This window comes from Microtus pennsylvanicus, chromosome 7, assembly GCF_037038515.1.
Source record: "Microtus pennsylvanicus isolate mMicPen1 chromosome 7, mMicPen1.hap1, whole genome shotgun sequence".
Classification (NCBI taxonomy): domain Eukaryota; kingdom Metazoa; phylum Chordata; class Mammalia; order Rodentia; family Cricetidae; genus Microtus; species Microtus pennsylvanicus.
The window spans coordinates 10,957,970-10,985,902 of record NC_134585.1 but is presented as its reverse complement, the minus strand read 5'-3'; the positions used below and the strand labels follow the sequence as shown (position 1 = coordinate 10,985,902).

Sequence of the window (27,933 nt, the reverse complement as noted above, 5' to 3'; positions counted from 1 at the left end):
AGAACAAATGAACTAGTCTGTTCCCCAAGCTTGAGACCCTCAGGCCTAATGCTACTAAATTTGGCCACAGAGGCCTTTCTTTCGCCTGCAGCCTGGCCTTTGGTTTCCGGGAAGCCCTTAGAAGCCTCTGACTCTCCACACAGTTCCCTTTGCCTTGGTACCCATTGGTGCTTTCTCTTCTGACATGTTTCTCCTAAGGTGTTTCACATGATGGGGACAAGCCTGCAAGTTCTGCTTCTGGTGGCTGTCTAGTGCTGGGAGAAGTTAGTTCACTACAAGATGAGGCAGGAGGCCACAGCAAGGCTGGCAATGCGCAAGAGGGCAAACACGAGTCAGAGTGAGGGCTACTTGCCTGCCTGTCTTCAGTCAGGAACAACCTCAGCAGCAAGTGACTGCATCTAAGGAGGCCCACGGTGCTTTCCAGGGACACACCAGGCTGCCACAGCAACAGGGACCCCAGCAAACAAAATGGAAATTCCTAAAGGGGCAGGAGCTCTTGGCTCTAAATGCTGGTGTCTTCCTAATCCTGGCCAGAGGTAGGCCTAGGCTAGCTCTAACTGTCTCAACTGCTCTTCTCAAAGTGCAGGCTTGTGCGACACTCTTTGGGAAGGGGTGAGGTAGAGTGGCTTTGGAAAAGACCCGGAAGAACGGCCTGCCAGCAGTCCCACCCCCTGGGATGATTATGGGATAGTAGGGGACGACATGAGGTTTAATGGGAAACTGGAGGGCAGCCCGCTAGGTAGTGTCTCCTCCAAGAGAGGAGACACAAGGAAAGATGCAGAGATACAAAATAGCCCTCAGACTGGGCCCCCGGGGACAGAGCTGCTAGCCAAACCCAAATGGTGTGTGGTAGTGAGAGAACCTAGGACAATCCTAGGAGCACCCCATCCCAGGGGGATCTGGGGAGTGGGTGGCAGGCCCTAAGGACCATTTGTCTGCTCTCTTCCACTCTGGCTCTGTATCCCAGGAGGTGACCTGACACTGCCTAGCAGCAGGCAGTCTACCCCATTACCTAGCCTGGTGCTTTCAAGAGTTGCTGGTAGCAGCCACCACTAGTGACCCAAATGGTATCGATATGTGTAGGTCTTGACTTCAAGTAGTCCTCTTTCCCTTTAGCTGCCTCCTCTAAGAAACCAGATTCCACCCTGTCCTTAATTTAATACTGCACCAGTAAAGGGAGGGGGTCTGGATTTCCTGAATGTGTTTAACACTTAAGCCCATTCAAAGTCAGATATGCACTTTTTTTTTTTCTTTTCGAGGCAGTTTCTCTGTGTAGCTTTCTTTGAGTTCTTTGTCCTGGGAACTTGCTCTGTAGACTAGGCTGTCCTTGAACTCATAGAGACCCACCTGCCTCAGCCTTCCAAGTGTTAGGATTAAAGGCATGTGCCACCACTGCCTAGTGAACGTACACATTTGTATTCCCAATACTCAGGAAGCTGAGGCAGGAGACTGCCAAGAGTTATAGGTCAGCCTGGACTACATAGCAAATCCCAGGCTTGCGGGCAACAATCAAGTGGTGAGGTCGGCTGGCTGGTTGGTCAATCCTGCCAAGGATTCTGCTTCTCATCTAGGAGGCTGACCCACAGCCTGCACGCTCAAAGATGAGTCAATCCTTGGACCCTTAGACCTAGGGTCTGACAGTGTTGATCACCTCAGGTCCTATTCTACCAGGAGGAAGCCTGTCTGAATCCCTAAGATACCTGCCAGCTGCTGGGGCTCCTAGGACAAGGCAGTCCAAAACCACTGGGTCACTCCTAGGATGAGAAGACAGACCCACAATGACACAGACACTGACCACGGCCACTGACAAGAAGACTGTTTTGCCTTTTCTGATCTGTAGCTCTCAAGGCTTTACAGGGGTGACTCTTTGTCCTGCTAGACCTGCCTCCAATTCCTCCTAGGCTGTTCTCTGGCAAGATTCAACATGAGCCCAGGTCTCCCCACTTTTTAAATTTGAGACAGGACCTCTCTATGTAGCCCCTTGCTGTCCTGGAACTCACTGTATAGACTAGGCTAATCTAGAACTCACAGAAATCCACCTGCCTCTGCCTCCTGAGTGCCAGAATTAAAGGTGTGCCCAACACATCTGGTCACCAGGAGCTCTATCTTTGGCCTAGAGGGGCTTCTCTCAGCCCATCCCAGGAGGATCTTACTCTCGCTGCCATCTTCCCCTGCCTCTTCGGCACCTGAATACCCTGGCTTGGGATGAGCCCTATCACACCTAGTGATTCCCCCTACAGGCTCTGCCTGCGCCCCACATTCCCTATTGCTTCGGTCCTAGTCAGCCAGATTCTGGAATCACTCCTGTACTGGTCACAAAGGTTAAGGCCCCTCTACTTGTGAAGGAGCGAAAGCATAGCACCTGAGGACCCACATGTATGTCTGAGTCCTGTCAAGGCACTACCATGTTGGGGTTGTGACCCATTATCCAGAAGCCTAGACGCTTCCTGCTCTTTCCCCTGGGCCCATGGTGACCACAGGAACAGCTCCAGGGCACATTTGCTTCTGAACCTGCAGTCCAAGGCTTTGGTGTGGGACAGGTTCTGTATGAAGGGTGGCATAGGCTGGGGAGTTAGTGGGATGTGTGTACAAGGCAGAGCTTACGAGCTTACCTGTCTCTGGGTAGCAGCCCCAAGGTGAACCTGACAGAACTTCACAGCCTGCTCCAGTGCAGTCTCCTCGTCCACCTGAACAGAGAGATGCCTAAAATGAGGGAACATAGGCCACAGTGCCTGACCCTTAGGTGCTATATTAACCCAGCTCAAGAAGGGCACTTCTATGTGGACTCTCCTCAGTGAGGACCACACCCAGCAACCAAGTCTCATCCATGTGGGGATGCAGCCCAAAGGCCCATGTACCAGCTGCTGCTGTTTGGACTTGTCCCTGTTAACCCTCAGGCCACATCAAGTTACTTTCCATGGCCAGTTATTTGTGTCCTTCAGGGCTGAGATTGACAGAGGCCTCAGACCCCAGTGAAGCTTTCAAATTCAACTGAGAGCTGGGTTTGCAGTACACGCTTTTAATGTTAGTACTTGGGAGTCAAGAGGCAGGATTGAGTGTCTCAGGTCAGCATGAATTACACAGTAAGACCCTGTTTCAAAACAAAACCAGATTAGCTAAAGTGGCTGTCACAGGTTGGTTTCTGATCTACCTTGAGAGTGGGATGTCGATTCCAATGGGAGGAGCCCTCTAGAAGCCCAGGTAGGATGGTGAGTGTGTACCACAGACTAAGAGCCTAACATGTGGAGGTCAGTATGAGACTAGAGGTGTAGGGCATCATAAACAAGCACATGTGGCTCGAAGGAGATGGCCACATTGTCAAGTGAAGATGGGGACAGGCAATGTAGGAAGGGACCGGTTCTCCCCGCAGGAAAAGCGGCTGCACCTATGCTGTTCCTAGGAATTCATGGTGGAGAGGATCTCAAAGGCGCCATGTGGGAAGCCGACCACTAGGACAGTCACCCCATCTGCCACAAGTTCTGGGGATTCCGCCTATGGGAATAATGCATCTGTTTGGGGGGTGGGGATCAAGCAGACCGAGAAGGGTGGCAGACTCTCTGGGTTGCCATGCTTAGACTCCAGTTCTGTGCCTAAGACTGGGTACCACAGTCACCCATCTCAGGAAGAGGCTCAAGTCTCTCCTCACAGTGATGGGACCGGGGCTTCCACACTCCTGTGTTTAGTCTTCCTTAAAGGCTGAATTCACACGTACACCTCATTGTTTTCTGAGTCTAAACTTATTGCCTGCTCATCAGAGAAAAACCTCAACAAACAAACAAGCAAAGTATACAGTGGGAAAGGGGTAGGCACAATACCTAAAGCCTACCTCCAGGGTGGGCCCCTGATACATGTGGACCCAAGAAGGAACCTTCTGGAGAACAGAAGGCCCAGGCAATGAAGGAGTCTGAGACACATGTGGCCCTGGGGTCAGGGCAGCAGCTGCCTACCTGCTTGATGAGCATGTAAGTCTCCGACATGATCTTCTCAATGCGGCCCAGGTCATAGGCCATGCTCTTCTGGCCCTGCTGCCACACTCGATAGGCATCCAGCAGGAGAGTCTTGCCAGACTCTGTATCCTCCAGGAGTTTCCTTTTGCGATTAGGCCTTGGAGGTGCCTCCTCAGGGTGGCCAACTCCCCTGGCTCCCGTAGTGGGGGGAGTAGCAGTGGTGGTGGGCGTTGCAGGGGTTGGTGTAAGTGGAGTGGGTTGTTGTCGGGTACTGATGCTCAGTTCCTCTAGAGAAAGCTCAGCGGACCGGCTCTCAGGGCCCCTGTCCCTTGGGGGACGCCCTGGAAGCAGAGGTGAAGTCTGTTCCAAGTCTGGGTGGTGAATAGTAGCCTCAATGGTGTCCATGGGTTCAGTGGGCCCTGCCTGGGGACTCTCTTTGTCTTTCTGCTCCCCACCCTGGTCTGTGCTGTCCCTTGTGTCTGTGGCCACTGGCAATTGGCTGAGAGGGCCCACTCTGCCCCCTGGCTCAGGCCCTGGTCCTGAGCCATCAGCTAGAGGTAGCTTCTTGGGTTGGGGGAGGCTTTCCTGGCCATCCTCGGGACTGGCTTTGTGTGAGACATCGGTGGTCATCCTGGCTCCGGAGTGTCCACAGCCCTTGGGTCCTGGGTGTTCTAACCCCTATAAGAAAAACAGACTAGTTACTACTGGGGGTTCACTGATCTCAGAGCCTCTATGGGTCTCTCGACCCAACTGCCATTCCATTCTGGTTATGCACATGTGCCAGCTGGACAAGACTGGGTTCCAGACACAGACGAGGGGGCTAGCCGAGAGTCCCATTCTCCTCTGCTCCCCTGGCATCCACCCTCCTCACATAAGGGAGTGTGGGGCAGGTCAGACAGCGGGACTTTTACTCACTGCTTCTGGGATGGCACAGCCTAGTTTCCCAGAGGCGCTGTGCTGTGAGCCTTATGGGGTGCTGACATGGGAAGGACCTGTGCAGGGCCTTACTGTGGCTGCTGCAGAGACTTGTTTTCTTAGGCCCTCACGCGCAAGACCTGGGCTGTGGTGTGGGAGGCTGACATACCTCTGCAAGCTCACTCAGTGTGTCCTCCAGCACTTTCACAGTGAGAATGAAAGCCCGCTGGGCCAGGACCTGGCGGTCAGCATCTCGTAGGTATTTCCTGTGGTCACACGGGGACAGAAAGAATGGGACAGGGTCAGAAACCATATAGTGCAGCTAGGTGGTGAGCCAGCACTTACCCCAGGAGCACTTGGGAACACAGTCACATATTCATATTCAACAAGCCTCTGACTTGGTCCCAGTGACTGCCCAGAGCCCTCTGGACTACAGGCTAGCCGGAGATCAGTGCTATGGTGGGCTAAGTGCCAGCTCACAGAAGGCTTGGGGGCTAAGTTCCTCTCCCTCGGGTTGGTTTCTGGGATGCTTATGCTTTACCGCAAACCTAGCCTGTGTGAGTAGCATCTCTGGGTATGCCATCCCCAATCTCTACGCATGGCAGCTGTGGCAGACATCCTCTGTCTTTGTGTCCCATCCTTCTGGCCAACGAAGCCCTGAGAGCTGTTGAGGCCTAAGACCTCTGCTGCCTACCTATTTCCCTGGGGTGCCAAGGCGATTTTCTGATTGTCTATCCCCTACACCCCATGCTAGTCAGTGCCTCTGAGAGCCCCACATTGGACAGAAGGGAGGGTCTAAGTGTGGAGACTAACAGCATGTAAGTCCTAGGGTGTTCGAGGCAGAGGCAGAGTACTTGAGTTCTAGATACTAAGAGATGTCCCTCAGGACAGAGGGAAGGCTGTGGCTTCTGGACCAAAAGATCCCAGAGCCAGATGGGACAGTGGGGACAAGCCTGGGAAGATGATAAGCCAGGCTGTATGTGGTGGCTCACTCACTTGCCCTGGTCTGGTGTCCGCTGCAGCATGGAAGACACCTTCAACAAGGTGCTATGGTCCCGGAGCTGGGCTAGAACCTTGAGGAGCAGCACGATGGAGCGGTTCATGTGCCAGGCAAAGCTGCCTGGCCGGTCAATCTCATCCACGGGGATCCGCCAGATGCCCTAAGGGGTAAGCAAAGGTAAGCTAAGGAACGCTGTCCCTGGAGCCCTGGGGATACCCCTCCTGAGGTTCCCTCAAGCCTGCCACTGTGTTTAGGGCCTAGCCAGGGATTTCTCAGCCCTGTCTTGCCACCCAAAAGAAGAGATGGGCGTGGCTGCCTCTACCAACTCCCTTCTCATCCAGGGCAGAGGATTGTACAAGTGAGTTTCCACGGCCGTTTTCCCAAGTCAAAGTCACACTAAGTGAGCTGAGCCTGCTTCACTCATGATCCTCCTGCCTCAGTCTCCTCTTTTGTATCCCACATGCTCACTGGACCTGTTCCCTATGGTGGCTTTCACACCGTGCAAACATTTCTCTGCACAAGTATTGGCAAAGACACAGGAATGACTCCCAAGGGAAGAATACTGAGCCAGAGGGGACCGGCAACAACTGCTGCTGGAGGTCAAGCCCCTGCAGTCTCACTTTCTCAACCCCAATGCTACCCAGGCCCCCACCACCTCAGTCATATCATCTGGCTTTGGTGGAGTGTTCCCATCTCTCGGTTCACATCAAAGCATGAGGTATTGCCCTCCTTCTCTCCCTGTCACCAGCACCCTTGTGGTGACAAGTCTGGCATCTGACAATCACTTGTTGGGTGCCATCACATGGATGCCAGAGGGAAGGAGTGACGAGCTGTTTGACACATGACTTCAGCCTGGAAGAAGCTGGGGGGTCCCTGTAGTCAACCTCAGAGAAGCTCCAGCAAGCCCAGGCCCTAGATCTTGACAGGCTTCATTAGGGGTTTTTCAGGTCTCAAGTGCCAGTCACAGGTATTAAAGTAGCATCCATGTGGTGCTCTGTTCTCATGGTGGTTGGCTGACTATTAGCGGTTCATACCCAGAAGTGTAAACCCAGGCTCTAGCAGGCCAAGGGGATGGGGGTGGAAGGAGGGCAGGGCATCTCAAGATGACCTAGAAAAGCTTAATGCCCTCAGTCCTTAACACCACAGCCTCCATACTAGGCCACAAGGAGAGCCCACTTGGCAGGCTAGGGGCCGAGAATATCCACCCCCAGGACAGCAAACACCGTTATATATTCCTCAGATATGTATCTATAACAGCTTATAAAAAGCCACACAGTGTGTGTGTGTATGTGTGTTACTCTCAACTACAGCAGTTGGCGTGGGAGGCAAGGACCTGCTTCCCTGCTCCTAGTGCTGAGGCTAGCCTAAGACAGACTACAGTGGCCATGAAGGTATCCACAGGTCCAGCGGTGTGAGGCTAGGAAAGGGCTCCATTTGATTATAGACATCACACACAGACAACAGACAGTGGAGCTCAGAGAGCAGGGACTAAGCCTTCTGGAGCTACAGACTCGAGGGGCTACCCAGAACTGGGTGGACCTCACCACCCCACTGCTTTGAGGAAAAGATCCCTGTGGGTATTCACAAGAATACTACACCTGTACCAACCTCCACAACTGGCTGCAGCAGCTCTTCAGTCTGGATGGTAGGGAGAGTCACCCCAAGATCTGGTGTGACCAGGTGCCCTTTTCCAGGTCCCCCATGCCCAGCACAGACACACTTGGAGAGGCCTGGAATCAACCTGGATCCACAGAAGTCTCCCCTCCACAGAAGTCTCCCTACTTTATTCAGACCTCAGGATGGCAGAGGGTCTGCCTGACTTCTCAGAGATGTGTTCAGAACCAGGCATGGTAGTGCACACTTCACCTCTAGTGCTCAGGAGGCAGAGGCAGGGGGATCTCTATGAGTCTGAGGCCAGTCTAGTCAGCACAGCAACTTCCAAGCCAACCAGCCGGGCTACATGGAGAAACCCTATCTCAAAAGTCAACCCCCCCTACACACACATTTGCATCTGCTTTTCTGACCTGTGACTAGAGGAGCAGAGCAAGGCAGGGAAGGGGTCCTGCTCCAAAACAGTGGTACTGGCGTGCAGACACAGGAAGGCTGAGCAAAGCACAGAGGCAGGGACCTGGGGGCCTCAGACACCAGTTAAGGGTGGGGGTGTTGGATACTGTCATGTTGTCTAACAGTTATACATACTGGAGCTAATCACCCCTGGAGGTAGCTAGTTAATTAACTCTGGTTAATTAGCAGAATGGAGTTTTTCTATATGGCACAGGGTTGCTCCCAGGGCTTTGGGTGTGCTAATGAAGCACTGTTAACCTCTGAGTACATCCCTAGTCCTTGTTTGAGAGAGGTTACACTATATACCCAGGCTGGTCTTAAACTCTTGGCCCTCCTGGCTCAATTATATATGTGTGGACCAAGCTAGGTCCCATTGGCCTTTTAAATTTTCTATCTCAACTGCCTCTCCAACTTCCCTGAGTCCTTTTGACTGACACAAGCCAGATTCCATGCACACGAGCGTTTGTTTATGTCCTTCCACAGCCTCTGCCCAGCCAATAATCCCAGTGTCTTCCCAGGTCCATGTGATATCTGGTCCCTTTTCTATGGAGTTCCTGTGGCTTGCTTTCTCTGATGTGGAGGAGATAACTCAAGGTCAGCCTTTCTTATGGCTTTGCATCTGGCAGTGTGTCCTGGCCAGATACAGGCTATCTGTGCTAGGGGAATAGATCCTAACCTTCCCCGCCTCTTTCTGGAAATTTCCATGTTCAACTGTGTGAGGCAGGAGGGAAACAACGGTGTTCACAGCAAACACAGCTCTTCCAAGCTCCAAGTGTATATGACTCCCACACTTGGGGGACATGGGAACTGCAAGAAGGTAAAATGACCCTTCTCTAAGAGGCAGCCAGTGCCAGGTGACAATGTTACGGTTCCAAACAGTGTTCGAGCACGGTCCACCTGGCCAGGTGAAACTATCACACCATGAAAAAGTGAGCTGAGAAGGTGCTACCAGCAATAAATTGTGATTGGCCACATGCAGGGTGTGCTGGTAAGCAGAGGAGACCTGGCAGATGTTAAGGGGCACAGGAGGCCAGGAGTCCTGAAAAGGCTCTCATTCCTCAAGGTGAGGATTGAAGGCACAGCGCCTCAGGTCGCCTTCCCATGCAAGGGCAGGACTAGAAGGGCCCAACCCCCTCTGGGGGCTGTAAAAGACCTGTCAGGCAGGTAAGGCGGATGGCTGCAAGGGAATCACATTCAATACCAGGGGAAGAGAAAACCAACAGGGAGGGACTGTTAGCAACAGTACTGCACCACAGCACGGCTAGCTGAGGGATCTCGCCCCCGTGTCTCCCAGAGCACCCAACAACAAAGGTATTAGTGCAGAGAGGCCGAGTTTCTGACGCACTACGCATGGGTATGGTTTGGATCCCTACCTCCTTTCACTTCCTTTTATAACACAGCAGTACTGAATCCAGAAAGAATGAGGCAAGTCCTAGGAAGAGCGGAAAGGATCCACAGATGCCCCTGACAAATACTCCAAATGAGCCCTAGGAGGCTTGAAATCCAGCAAGTGCAGAGGCTGCTCTCTCCTGGCCCTTCCCTAGAGGAAGTAGTGCTGGAAGGCACACTTGCTGGGCAAGGTTGGCTCACTCAGGCCTCAATTTACTGCTTCACAAGACTCTTGATTTACTGGGTACCATCTCCTCCCTGTTTCCCGTTAACAGGTCCCTTCTCTTTCCTGGGCATGCAGCCAGAGGGTAAACTAGCAGGAGCTCTTGGGATCTCCTTTGCCCTCTCAGCATGGGGCTGTGTGTGCAGATGGAGACAAGCCTGGGTAGGCAGGGGAGTGTTCCTGTGGCCACCACGCTGGCTTTTGGAGACAGCTATACTGAGAAAGGGCAGAGTCATGAGCCAGCAAGATAGAAAACAAGCCAACTATGCCTTCTGCCTGAGCTAAGCAGAGTCCAGCTTCTGTGTTTACAGCTCCAGGATGGACTGGGCAGGGCCCTTTCTTAAAGGAAAAGCTGGAACTCACCTCTCCCTGACTGCCCCACCAAACCCACCCCAGAGAAGGCATCAGAGGGCCTCTCAGGAGGAAGGCAGGTACCCAGCAGGTAGACAGCTAGTCTGTTCTGTCTCCCTCACCACAGTTCACAAGTGAAAAGGGATGGGGCTAAGCAGAGGCCACATAGCACCTAGCCCAAAGCCCAGAAGAAAAAGGCACGGACCTCTGGAGGACATTAGGGGAAGCAGGGTCTGAGCTGGGCTGGAGCTAGTATGGAAGGAGCCTGCAATGGAGCTCATGCCATAGTAGGAACACACGCTTGAGAGCTGGCAGCATTGCTGGAGTCAGAGGGCATCAGGGACCCCGACCCCCAAGGAGGTCCCTGTGTAGGACCATACTTTCCCACCCCTGCAGGCATGCACGCCATCTTTAATCAGCCTCACTTGAATCCTGAGTTGTGGTGTCACCAAGACTGGATTCCCTGGCGAGAATGCTTGCTCAGAGCAGTCAGGGGCCTTCCCAGCAGCCCCAGAGCACTTCTAATCACCACATTGTGCTCAAGTTTCTCCTGCATGCCAAGTACTTCATCCCAAGCATCTCAGCCCATCTCCGTTCCTCAGAGTGGTTCTGGGCTCCTGGATGACCGATGAAGTCACTGAAACACACACTGGCCACTGAATAATTTATGCAGTCCCAGACTGTGGGCTGAAGGCTGGACACAAGCTCCCAAACCCTCCTCACAGTGTCCTGCTGTGGAGGCAAGCTCCAGCCCCCCCCCCCCCCCCCAGCAATGTGAGTCTTGGGGCGGATGGAGGCGGGGCATGGGCACTGCTGTGAGGGTTCCTGAAGCCTTTCTCAGAGGAGCAGAGAGCTGTGTCAGTGGAGGTAGTGGGTAAGCCTGAGTAGCACCCACTAATGCTCACCTACTCACAATGGACTGGAGAGCAGCGTGGGTGGACAGGCCTGGCCAGGAGCTGGTAGAGCTCTGCCTTCCATTAATGGCAATCTCGGGAAGTAGTACACTACAGAGGTAGCACACAGCATTGGCTCCTGCAGGTATGAAGCACTTTGCCTGGGCTACCGTCTCTTGACATCCCTGCATGCTGTAGTTAGGGGAAGCTCATTCCTGCTGAGACCCAGGCTCCTCTTTCCCTATATTACAGACTCAGCAGCCAGCTCATACTCCCCTGAGGGCCTTGGTGTAGGCAAAGCTCGTCCATGCACACTTCTGGATCTCAGAACCTACATACCTGACCTGGGGGCTGCTAAACATAGCCTCTTTACTCAGCCCAGAGCCACTAGCACAGCACCCGGAGCCGCAGAGTCAAGTTTAGATCTGGTTCTCCCGGCACACTCTGTAGAAACAGTTACTGCCCATGGCTATTCTGAGATTCTTACCTTTCAGTCACAGATCCTCAAGAGCCCCTTCTCTAAGGCACAAAGTACCCTGGGAACTTGCCTGGAAGGGCGCCTTTGGGAAAGCCAGGAAGGAAAGGAGGTGGGGAGGGAAATGGCCCAGCCAGAGCTAGATGGTGGTGGGCAGGGGAGGACTTGGAGTTTCATTCTCCTGCCACACTGGCAGAGACAGCCCAAGCTATCCCTTCCCAGAGAGAATGACTGAGCTCAGGAGACCTGCTCAAGGATGTCCAGTGATGGTGGGACCAGGAGCAGGGATCTCTCGCCCTCACCTCGGAGCCTCTTCCCATGCCCCTCTTTAATACTCCCAAAGGGAGGAGCGGGCAGGGTTTTGAACCATGTTTCTCACATCCACTCATCTCAGCGCAGGGCAGCCTCTGCCGAAAGGCTTGCTCACAGATAGGGCGGCTGGCCGCTGGCTGGTGTCCCTCCACTGGTAGCATAGGTGCTTCAGAGGCCCACTGCAGGAGAGGGTCTTTAGCCTTGGTCCTCCCAGGGCTTGACTGTTTCCCCTAGCTGTCCCCTGCTGCCACACATGGGACTGAGGTATGACACTTGTTCTGATTTGCCATTCTCAGTGTCATGCCCAGTAGGGCACCAGGCCAGGCAAGAGGGCAAGCAGGGGAGGATCTCATCTGGGGGTACCTAGAAAGGCTGTAAAGGAGGCAGCACATGGCACCTCCAGCGGCACTGACAAGGAAAAGGCAACAGACTGTGCACAGGCTATGTGGCCTGAGGAAACAGGTGGGATACTAGGCAGATGGCAGTAAATTTTCCCCTCTCTACCTCACCGAGGCTCCCCATTCAAGGGGTCTGAGTCTGGCTGGGGTCTGGCAAATTGAGGCCAAGACTGACTCCAGCTTTTGACCTTGGTTCAAGGGCCTTAGTCTTGGACTCAACAGTTGCCCCGGCACAGCCCCAGGACACTGAGCTGCTAAAGGCAGGAGGGCAGATGGACAGATAACAGGGTTGTGCTGCTCTTGTGGACCTCATGACGTATGAGGTAAATCTGAGATGGGGGCAGAGCTCCCAAAGCCCCTGAGGAAAAGGAAGTCCACCAGTACAAGAATCCAGGAAACAAGGATGGTACACTGTCGTCTATGGGGCCCTACCTGCAGACTGAGCGGAAAACTAATGTTCTGGATTAAAAAAAAAACACAAGATATTGACTCCAATTCTCTTAAAGAAGGGGTGGTAGGGCAACATTCCAGCCATCCAGGCCAACTATAGGAGAGAGTGGCCAGTGAAATAAGAGGCCAAGAGAGCAGAGACTCTGAGGGTGTCTGGGCAAAGCCAGAGGAGACAGGAGTGGGAGGCTGTGTGCCTCTGCTGAGCAGACAGAAATACAAAATGGGCAGCTGAGAGGGGATCAGGCAGTAGCAATTTCCTTGCAGTCAGCCCCATAACTTGGGGAAATCCTGAGCACAGGGAGGTATTTCCCATGTCATCAAAACCATCTCCTTGATAACAACCACAGAACCCTTTGTCCCATAGTACATGGGCCACAGTTGGCATCTGAGCTCGTTTTCAGGGTCAACATGAAGAATGATGGGTTGGAAAAGGAAAGCTGACAGCTGGGGGATAGCCATGGGACAATGGGGCAAGCAAGGCTTTCTAGAGCAGCATACTCGCACAACCCTGTCCACCAAAAATAGCACTGTGAGTACCCAGGAGAAACCCTATTCCTCTCCCTGGTAGAGGTGTTCCTATGGTCCCTCTAGGTATGGGCAAATGGTGAGCAGGTGAGAGCAAGAATCTTATTGCAAGAGTAGACAAAGGGTAAAGGAGCAGATTGCTGTTAGCAATGAGTGGCTGAGCAACAGAGTGATGGCGCTTCAGCAAGGTAGAGCTCAGGGCTCAGCAACTCCCTCCCCCAAACCCCAGAAAAGCACAGAAACCTGTGCAGACACCAACACAGCCTCAAAATTAACAGCCTGACTCCAAGGAGCCAGGGATGGCCCCGTGCAAGGGACAAGGGCATCCTACAGTCTTGAGGTGACACCTGTCGCCCACTAACACACACAAACCACTCAGACAAGACGACCTAGAGAGGTGTGTGAGCAGGGTCTAGAGAGATGCTCTCAATATCGCGCAGCTCCTGGACTGACTACACCTCTTGGGGCAAACAACTCCTGGTGAGTGCCCAGCATCTCCCACACCAGATTTCAGTGCTCTTGCTCTGAAGAGACTAGCTCCTTTGTGAGCCAGCAGGCAGCAGGAAGCTGAGGCTACAGCAGAACTCTCCCACCAGCTCTGCCTTTTATACCCATTTGTCCCCAGGAAGGAGTGCATCAAGGATGCTGGCAGTCAGCGCCCTGGGTAGCGCCCATGGCCTCTTGTATAGATGCTCTCTCTGGCACCCTCCTCCTGCTCAGGAATCTCGGTGTTTGAATCTAGGGCTGCTTTCTAGGTAGGTAGCTCCTCATCTTTTTTGATGCCCTGAGGAGAGAGGGGCCCCGCAGCACTTCTGCTCCATGCCTAAGAACCGGGAGCCTTCCCCCCACCCTCCTGCAAACCAAACACCAGAGGGGACAGAAGTTTCTGCAATGAGTACCTCATAATCATATGGAAAGCAATCTGTGGTCTCAGGACTGTGCAGAGGCCATCAGGGACACCCTCCTACTCCCTCATAAGGTCCTGACTGTCCAGGCAAGGCTACTGAGGGCAAGGGATTTCCCCATGCCATTACAGGTAATGAGTCCTCAACCGACTCAGGCAGGGGCTGGGGAAGCCTGCAATTTGCCTGCAGCTGGCGTCTGCTGTTTCCAGCCTTTTCTGCCAAATGAGACATATCATGCACTAGGTCCCCTCCCCTCCCCCTTCTGGGAAAAGCAGAACCGACAACAACTGAGCTGGGGGAGAGCCTGGCGGCCGGCCCTGCCCCCAACGTGCGGAACTAGAAGCGCCCCATGCCAAAGCGACCCCTACTCCAACCCTACCCCTCCTCCTACTCTTGAGTGCTGAGTGGCTAGGACCCTGGGCCCGGTGTTCCAAGCCGGCCCGCACTTGCAAAGCGCTGGCACCATCCTCCCGCCCCCGCACAGCGGCTATTTATAGCTAGGGAAGCACCGCGCCCGGGCGCCGCTGCCCATCCCGCCCGGCGGCCCGCTCACCATCCCCGAGAGCGGCACCGCACAGCTTTTCGTCAGCGCCTTCTGCCGCGAAGTTGTTGCAGCTAGTGGCTTTCGTTTTCGCAGGCGCACACCCACGCCTGGGCTCCGGCCTGGGGCTTGGTCGGGCTGGGCTGTCCTGGGTTTGCTGGGCGGGCTCAGTACAGACTCCACCAGCGCCAGCCGCCCCCGCATGCCACTACCTAGGCCAGTCTGGCCTCCCACCTGACGTTCGGTAGAACGCCAACCCAGTACGGGCACGGGGGGCACCGCACCCACAGTCGGCGACTTCCTCTGTAGAGGCGCTGGGGAAACTACGGCCCTCGGGCTTCCTGCTGCGCCTGGGGTGGGGGCAGCTGCCAGAGCCCACCGGGGGGAACTGAGCACTGAAAAGCGGGGAGCCAGGCAGGCAGGCAGAGGTGAGGTGGTCGTGCAGCCCTGGTCCCAATCCCCGCCCTCGGCCGCGGGCAAGTTCCTACCCGCCGGCTCCCTGGTGGCATCTGTGCAGGAGAGCTAGTGCGGGCGCCAGGCCATGGCCGCGCGGAGGCTTGCTCCTCACTCGTGGCGGGCCGGGGCGGGGCAGGCAAGAGTCGGACGGGCCCCCGGCAGTCGCTTGGCAGCACAACTGACTTTTGCCGGCCAATCCTGGCGGGGTCCCTGGCCTAACCGCCAGGGGTTCAGTGATGAGGGGCTGCGCACTGGTTGAGGGATATCTTGTGTACAGCCCTTGGCACAGGAAGCTGTGGGATGAGGAGGTGAGGAGTTCGGGAGGCAGGATGGCAATGGCTAACGGCAGCATGGGGGTGGGGGCAACCTTCCACCTGCAATGGGGTTCCAACGTGAACAGTACCCTTCCCCCATTTGTGCCACACAGGGCCTTGTGGTAGGTAGAGGTGTAAGTTGTAAGAGGGCCACACACAGAGCTGTCAGTCGGGACTACAGTGAAGACTTCTGGAGTAACATCCTCAAAGAAAGAGGCATAAGGACGATGTCACCATCAGACCTCCAGTGAGCTCTCCAGATGGAAGCCATCTATTTTTCCACCTGGGGCTGGGCCCTCCGCATGCCATGTAGTGGGGGGGGGGGAGCTGGGCCAGGTAAATGAGGATCCTCCCCACCGATGATGCATTACTCCTTGGAAGGTACTGAGCCTGTTCTACAGTGGAAGGGCTCAGGAGGGGAAAGTATTTTTGGCATAGAAGGGCACCCACAACACTGGTCTGCATAGGGCATCTTCAACCTAGTGGGGCAGGCTGCACAGGCACTATCCACCAATTTCTGCCCAGGTTGAAGAGAACACTGCAGGAAGGGGCAGAGCACCATACGAGGTCTATGCCATATGGAGAAGACCCTGCCTCCACAAATTTCCCCTCACCGCCAAGGCCACGTCCCCTTCCTGGCCACACTCCCAAAGTGTCTTCTATTTCCATCTGCCTTACCCTATTTGCCCACCAGTGTCCCTAGGTTTCGTACCTTTAATCCAAACAAGGCTGGTCCAACCCCCCTCCTCTCCACCTAGAAAATAAACCATTTTCTGCCCTCGGAAGATGACTCTCCTGCTCAGCAATGGGCTTGCTGCTGGGGACATGGAAGAAGCAGACTTGGGCTCCCAGAGGTCATTCAGTTGCAGGTACACACCCGAGCGCAATTCTTCATGGCTTCAAATGCATGTTCCCCGTGATAAGAGTTGAGAATTACCAATCTGATTGTCTCTCAACTCACTGCACCCTCACTGCATCCACACTGCGACCCTTTTGACAGACAGCAAAATGCGAAGAGGCAGGGAGTTTGGGCACTGGTACAGTTACACAGCTGTTAAGACTGGGACCCATCACGCAAACCTGGCCAGTTCCGGCGTGGATCACTTCTTGAAGTTGTCCCCAATTGCTGGAGCAGACATCATGACCAGGTGACAAAATGTCATTTGTATTTCACATAACTCATGACCTCACTTCGTTCCTTTTCTACTTCCTAAAAGATCAAGTCAGACTAAAGGAAGCTGAGAACATGTGCTCATCACCTCTACCCAGGCCAGGAAGAGGTTGTGGAATCAGTGTCCAGGAGGCCTCCAAGTCCAGTAGCAACACCTGCTCTCCAGAGCACACCACCCTGCCATACACAGCTCTCACACACACTGCGGAGCACATACTGGGGTGTAAACGTCTGCTGGCATCATTTTACCCCAGCCCGAGGGTCCTGGGCAAGGGTGCCAAGTGGCCTCAAAGCACAGTATCTGTCTTTTACAGCAACAGGGAAGCATACATTACCTAAGAACTTGCAGGGTATGGGGTGAACAAGCAAAGTTTCAAGAGGGACATCCCTGGGAGAACATTTATTTCCAGCTCAGCTCTGGAGGCCTTGGCATAACCACCTAACCTTGTTTTTTGAGGTAGGGTCCCACTGCAGTCCAGGCTCAACCTCATGGTAACCTTCCTGCTTCATCTCCTGACTGATAGTCACTAGCTATCTTGCCCTGTTTGTACACCATGTGACGCCCGGCACTCTGAGCCCTGGCTTGTGCCAGCCAGCTCTCTCCAGAGGCACCATCGTCTCTAGATGATCAGCGATAACAGAGTCCCAGTGAGACATTTCTCACAGGGAAATCACCCTCCTTGTTCCTAGCACCAGAGGGATGCTCTAGAGTATGTGTCCGAGTGACAATACTATGGCAGATGCTTGTGGCTCGTGTACCTTACATCCTTGAAGAACTCTGGCTTAAAAGAGCTTTGAGATTCCTGGCACTTGTCAGTAGCCTGAGCAGTAGAGTCTGGTAGGTCCTGGCTGCCCATAAAGCGCCTGACCTTAGAAGGTGTGTGGACCTCTACCACTACCCTGCAGACAGCCCCTCAGTCACCTCTGGGCATCCTGAAGCCTGAGATTGGGGGCTCTGGCAGCTCTCTACCAGCCCAGAGGCTCAGGTGATTAGGCCATCTTGACCACTCTTCTCTCGTAGGCAAGCAGTAGCCCCCCTTGAGTGGCCATAGGTCTTCTTGGGAATGTAGACTTAGCCTTTGGCACACCCGGCCAATGGCATAGAAAGACATTCCTGACTCAAGTGGGGGTGCATCTCTGGTCTTACAACACTAAGTTCTGGATGACAGAGCTTAGCAGTGCTTAGCTCTGCTGGCTGAGTTACCCGGAGAACCATGGAGCCCCGGTGGTATCTTACAGCTGTTCCTTCTCAAGACCTGGGTCCTTGTACACCTTCAGGTCTTTTTTGGTTCCTTTCTTGTAGGCTTTTACTTCAGTCCCAAGGTAGAACCCGTCTTCCTTCTGAGCTGGATTGAATGCTGGAACAAGAATGCTCCTTAAGAGCCCTAATTTCTAGCCTTGCCACCACTCACCTGCCTCACTACTGTGGGACAGTAGCTCTGTGTAAAATTGGATCTGGCGTCTTTCCTATTATGTATGTGATAGCCAGTTTTCTTCTTTAGGGTTGAGAAGGGTGAAACAGGCCACCCTTCCTGAGGTACAGAAACCTTGGGTTTCCCCCAAACCATGTGCTCTACTTGACTCTCTTGAGCTAGAACTTTTGGTTCTGAGAAGCTGACCCTCCTGTACTATACAGCTCTTTTAAGCCAGAGTTCTTCAAGGATGTAAGGTACACGAGCCCAGCATCTGTCACAGTGCCTTGAGATGTCACTGTACCCAACAGTGTCGGGAGAGAGCCAAGGTGCAAAGCATGAAGACTGGCCCGAGGAACATCTCCAGGCTGCTACTGCAAGGGCTCTGCTCAAAGATTCCTGCCCCTAGGGCTAGAACTACAGCAACCTCAGCAGATAGCTATGTTGTACCACTTAAATGTGCTGGGCTGTGAGGTCCCAGTATATGTGTGTGCACCCTCCATGCACAGGGCCACTGCTCACACCAGCTCTCTTGTGAAGGGAAAGACAGCCCCCCACAACAGGAAGAAAAAATAGGATCTCAGCCAGTTCCCTGGGCTCTTGTGAACAGGCAGTAATGGGGCATGTCAACTTAGCTTAACCGGCACCTTCAGTCCAGCTACACTGCAGACCACAGAAGGAGGATGTCAAGGGTGGGATGGGACCACGACTGCTGTGTGGGAGAAGTGGCAGGCAGTGCTACTAGGTGGATATTATTCCACGCAGGAGGGCCAACAAGAGAAGGAGAGGCAGCTCACAGAAAGGCAGTGACAATGGCTGGTATCTGGGAGGGCAGGTGTACTTATGGGGCAGGCTACATGTGGCAGAGGGTAGTGGGTAATCTTCAACAACAGGGAAGGGTTACTAGAGGTCAGAGGAATAAATCAGGCAATGGAGGCCAGCAGCCTCTGAGGCAGCCTGGATGTGCTGGGAGGCACCAATTTTGACCATGAGCTCCCTGTCTAGGAACCTGTGGTTGGTCCACTACTGATAGATCTGGACAGATAGCAACGGTGGCATCTGGGTCAGATAGGCCAATTTTGTCTTACCCAGTTGTGCCTCTCCTGTCCACAAAAAAATGCCTCCCTTCACTTTCTCCCTTCTAAGAGGGTATGAACAGGTCTGGGTCCCTAAGTGCCTCCTTAAGATAAAGGCGCTTACAACAGGCTCCTCTGTGGCCTGCTCCCCTCTCCCCAGGCTGGACGCGAACCCCACTGCAATAACCCACTCTTTGGAGGACTGCAAAGCTGCCTCCATTTCACCTCAGGAGGGTAGCCCAGGTCCTAGGAATTCTCCTCTGGCTAGCACACTGAAAAAAAAAAAAAAACTAGCATAATCTATACGTCTACTGGTCCCTGGTCCCTGGCCCCTAAGGAATAGCTGTTATGGCTTGAGAATTCTTCTTCCTAGCTGGCCTAGGGGAGTGTGTGTGTCTGTGGGGGGGGTGGAGGTATGAGGAAACAATGGAGGAAGGGCACAGTCTGTAAGATCAGATGGCCTCTGTCAGGCAGCTACAAACAGGTACTCTGGCAGACAGGAAGGCTAGGCATGATAGCTTGATGACATGACAGGAAAGGGATAAGCAGAACTGGCACCTTCGTGGGCATTCCAGTTCCCAGGAAGGCCCATACCTCACTGTTTCTTCCTGCTCTATGATGGCTGGAGGAAGAAACCTTTGCATTTCCGGGTGATGTCAAAAACAAAACAAAAACCCTCCAAGCAGGCTCAGCTCCACATATGCACAATCACCTCCTAGCCAGAATGGCAACAAATCCACATGTAAGGGACAGACACAGGTTTCTTCTATGACAGCCCAGGGCCTCTCACCCATTCTGAGAGAAAACCAGCTAAGGTTTGGGGTCACCTGTTCAGAGCAGGGACCCTCTGATGACCAAATATCACCTAAGACCAGCACTGTGGTGCTCTTTCTAAGCCAAGCTGAACTTGACAAATGGTTACCAGAACATACTCCTCCATGTACAGACTGCTCTCAGCATGAGAACTAGGGGCTTCTCAGCCCATCTCGATGCTCTCACTCCACACAACTCCCCTTACGCCTTCTTTCAGATAGTAGGACCAAATTCCATTAAGGCTTCCAGAAGTGTCTTCATCACCTTTGCTGAAGACTGCGAGACAATCATCTCCAGCATGCACACTACTACAAGACCCACTATTATAGTAGGGGTGCCTAGGCTAAGGGTTGGGCACGGAATCAAGTTTAGGGAGTTTAACAGTGGGCTCCAAGCTGAAAGGAGCATTCCCTTACTGTGTACCTGCAACAGGCATCCTTCTATAGAAGAACATGTCTTCTATAAAGGACTCCCCATTCACAGCCTTTGAAGGCCAACCTCTTCTGCCAAAGGCATCCACAGCACCTTTGCACCGGATGCCTTTGCCCAAGGCAGTTATGCGAAGTTATATTTGAAACAGGATCCTCAGTGAAAGACTCTATGGCCAGGGAGATTCCACTCTGGAAAAACAGCCCCATGCTAAACCAATGGCTGGTTTCCCTTGGAGCCCAGAGCTGGCCCTCATTTGACTCATTGCCTCAAGAGCCCCATTCTGAATGCTTAAGCCAATGACTAAGTGTTCATTTGCAAAGAGGAAAAGTGTTTAGGGCACTAGACAATCTGCACCCTGACAGTGATGGGCTGGGGTCTATCTTAAGGTCCATGAGGCCTCATCTTTGCTTATCTTGTTTTGTTTTGCTTTTTGAAACAGGGTTTTGCTAAGTAGCTGGCTGGCTTCAAACTCTTGATCCTCCTTGACTTAGGCTTCTGAATACTGGAATTACAAGTAGGCACCACTATGCTAAGTTCAATCAAAATTTGCTTTTGGACTGGTGCAACAGCACAGCTGGTCAAGATACTGCTGAGCCTGACAACCCGAGTTTGATCCCCAGGACCCACATGGTGGAAGGGGCCTGCAAGCTATCCTCTGACCTCCGCACATGCACTGTGGCACAGATGTAGACACACACATGCGTGGCCTGTACACAAGCTATCCTCTGACCTCCGCACACGCACTGTGGCACAGATGTAGACTGTGGCACACATGCGTGGCCTGTACACAAGCTATCCTCTGACCTCCGCACACGCACTGTGGCACAGATGTAGACACACACATGCGTGGCCTGTACACACATGTGCACCTACCCACCCGCACTCACACACACGCACACATGTTTTCAATCAACTAAACTTGTGTAGTTCTGTCAGGGCACTTTACCAATCTGTCCACTCTATCTCACTTTCTCCACTATCAATGAGCCTTGCCATCTATGTCCCTTTTTTCACCAAGTCCCTTCCCTGTCAACTGACCCCTGAACACAATGGTCATGGTCACTGTTGCTCAGTACTAGCCTGTCCTCCTGTGATCTTTAACCTCACCTTGAGGTAATGTCAGGTCCTCTGTTCAGATGAAGAAATAGCCTACAAACACTAATGGGCTTGCTCACAGCTACCACAGTATGAATGGAGCCAGGAGTGGAGGGGGTTTCCTCTACATATGTGATGCAGTCTTTGGCTTGCCCCTCTCAGGCAGTTCCTGGCCCCAAGAGCCTGTCACCATGATAATCAGACAGGGGCAACCAAGTTCAAACCCATTATCTTAGAAGTCAAACTTCTCAAGAGGGAAAGCAGGGGGAAGAAGGGAAAAGGGAGAAAGGAAAGGAAAGGGGAAGGAGAAAAATGGGGAGAGATGAAAATTACCCAAGCCAGGAGGCCTGGCACTGCGCTAAGAAGGAACACTGGGCACTGGGTGCGGGGTACATGGCAGAGAGGAAGTCCACAGCCTCTCAGGGATCACACCCCTTCTATTCAAAAGCTGGCATGGTACAGCTAAGCAGGTGGAGCTTGGCCCTTCCTACGTCTTCTGGAGTAGCTGCCACTACATCTGTTTTTCATTGGTTATGTGAAAAGGTTTCTTCTGGAAAGGGAGATGGAAAAACCACTGACCTTATCCAATTGGCCCACCTTTGGAGAGGGAGACACTGAGGTCAAAGGGGCTGGGGACAGGAAGTCTAAAGTGGGGCAGGGCAGAGTCCTTCTCCAGTGTGTGTACACTGGGTAGCTTTGGCTTAGGTGCTTGCCTTCCCAGTCCATCCTGTTACACATAAGCCCTCTACAGATGCTCTTGGCTGGAAGCCCCAAACTGGGGCAATCTCAATGGCATGTATAGCAAAGAATACGAGCCCTCACAGAGCTCAGGGCAACCTTAGGCTCTCCGCTGCCATAGGCATCCATCACAAGCTTAACCTGGTGACTTGCTGGAAGTGCATACTCTCCTATGGGAGCAATGGCAACAGGGGTACTGGCCAGTCCCCTCACTCAGCTTCCATGGCCACAGCATGTCCAGTACTGAGGCTGAGTAAAAATGTCTAGCACTGCCACACCTATGCTTTCAAGCAGGTGTGTTCCTAGAGTGATCTCCCGTTCCTTGGAACCCCAAAGTTAGGGGTTTCCAGCTCAACAACCACGGACTTCTCCCAGCTTCTTTCTCTACCGTGCCCTACTCCACTTTCAGAGCTTTGCTGAGGCTCTATGCACAGGACTAGAAGTATACAGCACATCAGAGCCTGAAGCAGTGTCCTAGGGGCACTGCCTATGCTAAAACCATCACACACGGGCATCAGAAAGACATGACAGGGTCAATTAGTCAAAGAGCAAATCTTTGAAAAATAATTTACAGTAGAAAAACAAGTCTGTGCTGGAATGTTCTTCTCTGTGAAAATGCTAAACAGTATACTCTTGACTGAACACTCACTCTAGCAGGGTAGTTGGGGGTGGAGGGACCCTGGGCTGAGGTTGAGCTGGACATATCCACTAACACCGTAGTCCATTCTAGGGGAAAAACAGCAGTGATCCAGAGTAGCTGTGCAGAAATTTTGGCATGGAGGTTGGCCAACAGGACATGGTCCTGAGCCCTGGGCTTGATTCCTTGTTCTGCTACTTGCTGCTTGTGTGACCTTGGGCAAGTCATGCTGCAGCATCTACATGAACTTCTGCATCCTCTTTAGGGCTGTCCCAAGGACTCAGGTCACAAATGCAAAGGGCTTAAGAGTTCACCCCCTCTTCTGTCCATGAATCCTGGCCTTGCCATAATTCTCAGTACCTCTAGGCAACAATCGCCTCTGGTGGTCAGAAAAGAATGCACACCAGAGGAAGACACTCTAAAGGCCGCTTACATTGGACTTTTGTTGCTTTAGATTAGAGCCGTGATGGCAGCAGCCTGGCTCGGCAAGATTTCTAACTACCACAACCTGGGCCTGGGTGTTTTATGCCATGGTCCACCACTGTCTTAATCCCTACGTCCTCACTGTGTGCCTCCTCTTACAGACAGGGCAGGAGACTCACAGCTCTTCCCCACGTGATGGCCAGGGAGTGCTCCAGCCTAAACCTGGACTGAGTTAGTCTGAGCTGTGTGGTTCCAAAAAGTTCAGAAGCTCAGAATATGGGAAGGATGGAAAGGTCAGTGCGGGCTCTGAGTCCATGCTAACCCCTTTAAGATTCTCAAGAACAGGACTGCTTCTCCCTGGAGAACTTGAAGTGTTTCTTTTGTTTACTCTGCTTGAGCAATTGGCCCATGGATCATCTCAGCAATGCTAAAAATAGCAGGATTGCAGCAATTCTGACTACAGCCAAGAAACTCACATTTCCTCAATTGAAACTTTCCCCTGCTTTTCTGTCCTCTGATTCCCACTATGATGTGACTGGCTTCCTTCTGCCCTACCTGCAGCAGTAAGTTATTGCTGTACACCTTGGACCAAACTAGTGAGGAAGAAGCAGCTGAATCAAGCCAGGAGACCTGTAAGAGTGACAGCCACCAAGAAAAAAGTGAAGGACAGAGAAGCTGGCCAGTTTTCTCACCAGCCAGGGGTAGTACATCTACTGTCTTCAGTGACAAGCTGTCATGGAGAAGAAAAAGCCACAACCAATGTCAGCCAATGTCTTCTGAGAAGCAGAGATCTTGTTTTAGATGAGGTAATGAGCAGCACTAAATGGGTGCTCACCACTTCCCAGCAGCAGATACCAAGTTTATAGAGCGTTAGCCCCATCCTTGAATGAGGACAGCACCAGTAAGTCTCACCAACGGGGACACCCCAGGTAGACCCTTCATGGAGTTCTCTCTACTGAGTCCTAGCGAGGCAATCTGGCCCAGGTACAAATGTACCAGCACAGCAATCAGGAGCAGCCGCCTCTTTTTCTTCCCCAGTCTTAGGAGTGGCAGCCCCGATGACCTGGATGAAAATGCTACCACAAAGACCAGGTACAACCGACAGCTAAACACAGTCCAGCTCAACACTATGGCCTACCTACTGGTCCCCCGACTAACCTTACTTCCTAGGGGAGGGCTACCTGACTTACGTTCTTCTGCCTGTTGCCAACCTATTTTCTCCCATAAGTAGCATTCCTGCTTGGAGCGGCTGGGCCACATCCAGTGAAGGTACAAGCAGGTCACTGACTTTCTGCCCCTGAGCGAGGCTACCAACCTCTTTAATCATGGGCTCTACTGCTAGACACACAAGGCTCACAGCTCTCCTTCTGCACAGACCAGCCATGAGACTGGGCCAAGTCTCGTTACCTATCAGCATCCCTGGAAACATGGATCTGAGCCTGGCTGACCCTGTGGCATGCGGAATGTTTACAGTGGGTCGACATGCTCCTTGGCGCCCGGGCACAGTGACAAAGAGAGCTGCTAAGTGTGGTCACACTTGTTTCTAGGTGAAAAGATGACGCTGTGGGACCGTCAAGGAAGCTACAGGCTATCACAAACTAGGTAGTTTCTACCCTGACGTTCCTGGCTCTGACCAGTGCACATGGTAGATGAATCTCCCTGCTGAGAGTTACAGGGCTTCTTGACATTGAGTTTTATTGATATCTACCCAAACAAGCCTGAACTTGGGTCTGCGGTTGGGGACAAGGACTATGCACAACCAGATCAAGCATGGTGCCTCTTTGAAACCAGAAGACAGAAAGAAAGCCAAGCCTGGTAGTGGTGGCACATGCCTTTAATCCCAGCACGAGGGAGGCAGAGGCAGGCGGATCTCTGTGAGTTTGAGGCCAGCCTGGTCTACAGAGTGAGTTCCAGGACAGGCTTCAAAGCAATACAGAGGAACCCTGTCTTGAAAAACCAAAAAAAAAAAAAAAGTCAAAAGCAAGTATGCTGGACCTGATGCTGACCAGGGGAAGGGATGCTGGACCTGATGCTGACCAGGGGAGAGAATGCTGGACCTGATGCTGACCAGGGGAGAGAATGCTGGACCTGATGCTGACCAGGGGAGAGAATGCTGGACCTGATGCTGACCAGGGGAGAGAATGCTGGACCTGATGCTGACCAGGGGGAGAGAATGCTGGACCTGATGCTGGCAGGGGATGCTGGACCTGATGCTGACCAGGGGAGAGAATGCTGGACTTGATGCTGACCAGGGGGAGAATGCTGGACTTGATGCTGACCAGGGGAGAGAATGCTGGACCTGATGCTGACCAGGGGGAGAGAATGCTGGACCTGATGCTGGCAGGGGATGCTGGACCTGATGCTGACCAGGGGAGAGAATGCTGGACTTGATGCTGACCAGGGGGAGAATGCTGGACTTGATGCTGACCAGGGGAGAGAATGCTGGACCTGATGCTGACCAGAGGAGAGAATGCTGGACTTGATGCTGACCAGGGGAGAGAATGCTGGACCTGATGCTGGCCAGGGGAGAGGATGCTGGACCTGATGCTGGCCAGAGGGGGGGGGATACTGGACCTGATGCTGGCCAGAGGAGGCAATGCTGGACCTGGGTATAGCAGGAACAGAGGCCTTGCCGTGGCTGGATTCCTGGGCACTGAGCCAAGATATACCTGTGTTCCGGGCTGCTGCTCTCCTCTTACTCATCTCTAGGAATTCTCAAAAGATCACACATAGTCACTAGGCACTGAGCTAGGGGAGATGCTAGGAGTGTGACAGTAATGCTTTTAGGTTTGATGGTTTCCATAAACTGTTCCCTCCCTGGCTCTGCTGGTATCTAATGGCTCTATGGAAGGAGGGCACTGCCTGAGGAGCAGCCTGGAAAGTGCGTATCTATTCACTGGATAGGGGAAGGGGATTTCCCCAAGGCCACAGGGCCAACTGGCGGTAGTCAGAGTAGAGTGAGTACCAGTCATCCCTGCTGAGAATGGTCAGCTAGGGATCTTCAGAGAACTCTTCTCCATCTCTGGCAGATGGCTAGTCATTCAGCTGCCCCCACCAACAGAGGTCCTTCTTCCACCTTAACCACATCAAGGCCCTTGAGGTACTAGGCTCTAGGGTTAGGGACAGCAGATACTGAAAAACAAAGATGGCTCACAATGCCCATCCCTTCTCTTTGTTTAAGCCACAGAGTCAGGACAAAAGACCCACTTGGGCCTCTGCGGTGGCCCCCAAGTAAGAGTGGACAAGCCCAGAGCCTAGGCAGACAAAGAAAACTAGCCTCAGGCATGGGAAGGAGCTCAGCTTCCCCAGTCACCTGCACACAGACGGAAACAATCCTTGTTCCTCACCACACCCTGTTGAAAGATGGCTGGGAAAGACAGCCTAATTCTGTGGGACAGAATCTGACCTGGTACTGGACGATTCAGCAGTACATGAAAGTACTAGGAGCACAGGGATTGCTCCCTGGCTTCCCGACATCTGTCCTGGAGGCTCCTGTACAGCTGAGGTGGCTGTAGCATAGCAACAAGCTCTTGAATGGTGGAAAACATACATCTTTCGAGAAGGGGCAAGACAGACAAGATGTAGCTCAAGTCAGACAGTGAAGTATGATATAGCCAAGAAAGTGAACGAGAGCTGCAGCCACAGGTACTAATTCTCAGCATAGGCCACACAGAAAGGGTCTGGTGTGGTACATGGGCCCGCTACAAGAATGTTTTAGTTGGCTCTCCTAGAGCCAAGGTAGCCCTCCTGCTTCCGGAAGACCTCAGCCACATGGGAACCAGGGTGTTTCAATACTGTCCCTTCTGAAACCAGCTTTGACCTCTGGGATCAGTGGAAGACCTTTGGGGTTCAAGAGACCTGAAGCTCCATGTGGGTCAATCTGTAGTCATATGGATGAGCTGCATGTGTTCTAAGTGCTGGGGACATTCATGAATCTACCTGTTGGGACCATCCTGCTCCAGAGAAGCCTTGGTCTTTGTGTAAGGCCAAAGGGGTAGAATGACTGAGTACTGAGCCTACCTGCACCCCAGATCTAAGTTTTTCTCAATGCCTTGGGTGGGAATGTGTCTACTGCAGTACCCATTGCTTCTTTCCGAAAGGCTAGAAACTGGGTTAAAACAGGAAAAAAAAAAACGGTCTTCTAAAATAAGCAAACATTTTTGGGGAAGATGAAAGAGCCATCTCTGGCTCTGTTACTATGGGAACACTTCAGAATCAACTACAAGATAGGGAGAGATGCTCACCCTGGACAAAACAGCCTGGTTTCAGCCCACGCAGGCTTGCTTGCCTACCCAGAGGTGAACATGCTTGCACAGGAAGTGCAGGAACCTTCTGGACACCCAGAAGCCAGTTCCTAGCTCCAGTGGTGTGGGCAAGCTATCCAGATAAGCAAGTCACCTGTCAACCTGACTTGGCCTGTGCTTTCCTGCCCACCCTGCCTTTCCAGGCAAGGACAGCCCCTGCTTCTTTTCCTATTCAGCAACACCCTTAGCCTGGCACTGGTTAATTAGGGGTCTTTGCATATGCCTGCAGGCCCAGCCTCAGCCTGTCTCCTATCCCTGAATCCACAGCTGCACACTGTTCCTCCAGATCCTGCAGAAGGAAGTACAACACTGCCAAGCTGGTTCCTGACCAGCAGTGCCCAAGAACTCCACCTGCGTTTGGACAGAGATGAGACTCTTTGCTGGTATAAAAGGGCTAAAGAAATAAGCACCTCCACCTGGGCATCAGTCTCCTGCTGCAGAAGTTCCAACTAGGAGCTCTGATCTATTCCTCCCTCAGCCTCACGAACAGAGACACCCCAATTAAAAATATAGTTGTGGGAATAGGAACACATGTGTGTGAGCACAGATGTGCATATGCCATGGAGCATATGTGGAGGTCAGGGGACAATTTTCAGGAGTTAGTTCTCTCTTGCTTTACTCAGAGAATCAACGTTGGTCAGATGGGGCTGAAAAATCAGTTATGATTAGAAAGA

The 27,933-nt window shown here is 52.8% G+C and overlaps 1 protein-coding gene across 8 annotated transcripts in view; it reads right to left on the bottom strand.

The window, feature by feature from the left end:
• The window catches only part of Cabin1 (calcineurin binding protein 1), a 122,694-nt gene that overhangs the window by 7,472 nt on the left and 87,289 nt on the right, over window positions 1–27,933 (bottom strand). For all 8 annotated transcript variants that reach the window (XM_075979956.1, XM_075979959.1, XM_075979958.1 and 5 more), the window contains 4 exons: window positions 5,859–6,022; window positions 5,032–5,128; window positions 3,948–4,625; window positions 2,613–2,687 (listed from right to left, as the gene is read on the bottom strand). In XM_075979956.1, coding sequence (XP_075836071.1) covers window positions 2,613–2,687; window positions 3,948–4,625; window positions 5,032–5,128; window positions 5,859–6,022 — 1,014 coding nt within the window. The remainder of the gene's footprint in view (window positions 1–2,612; window positions 2,688–3,947; window positions 4,626–5,031; window positions 5,129–5,858; window positions 6,023–27,933) is intronic.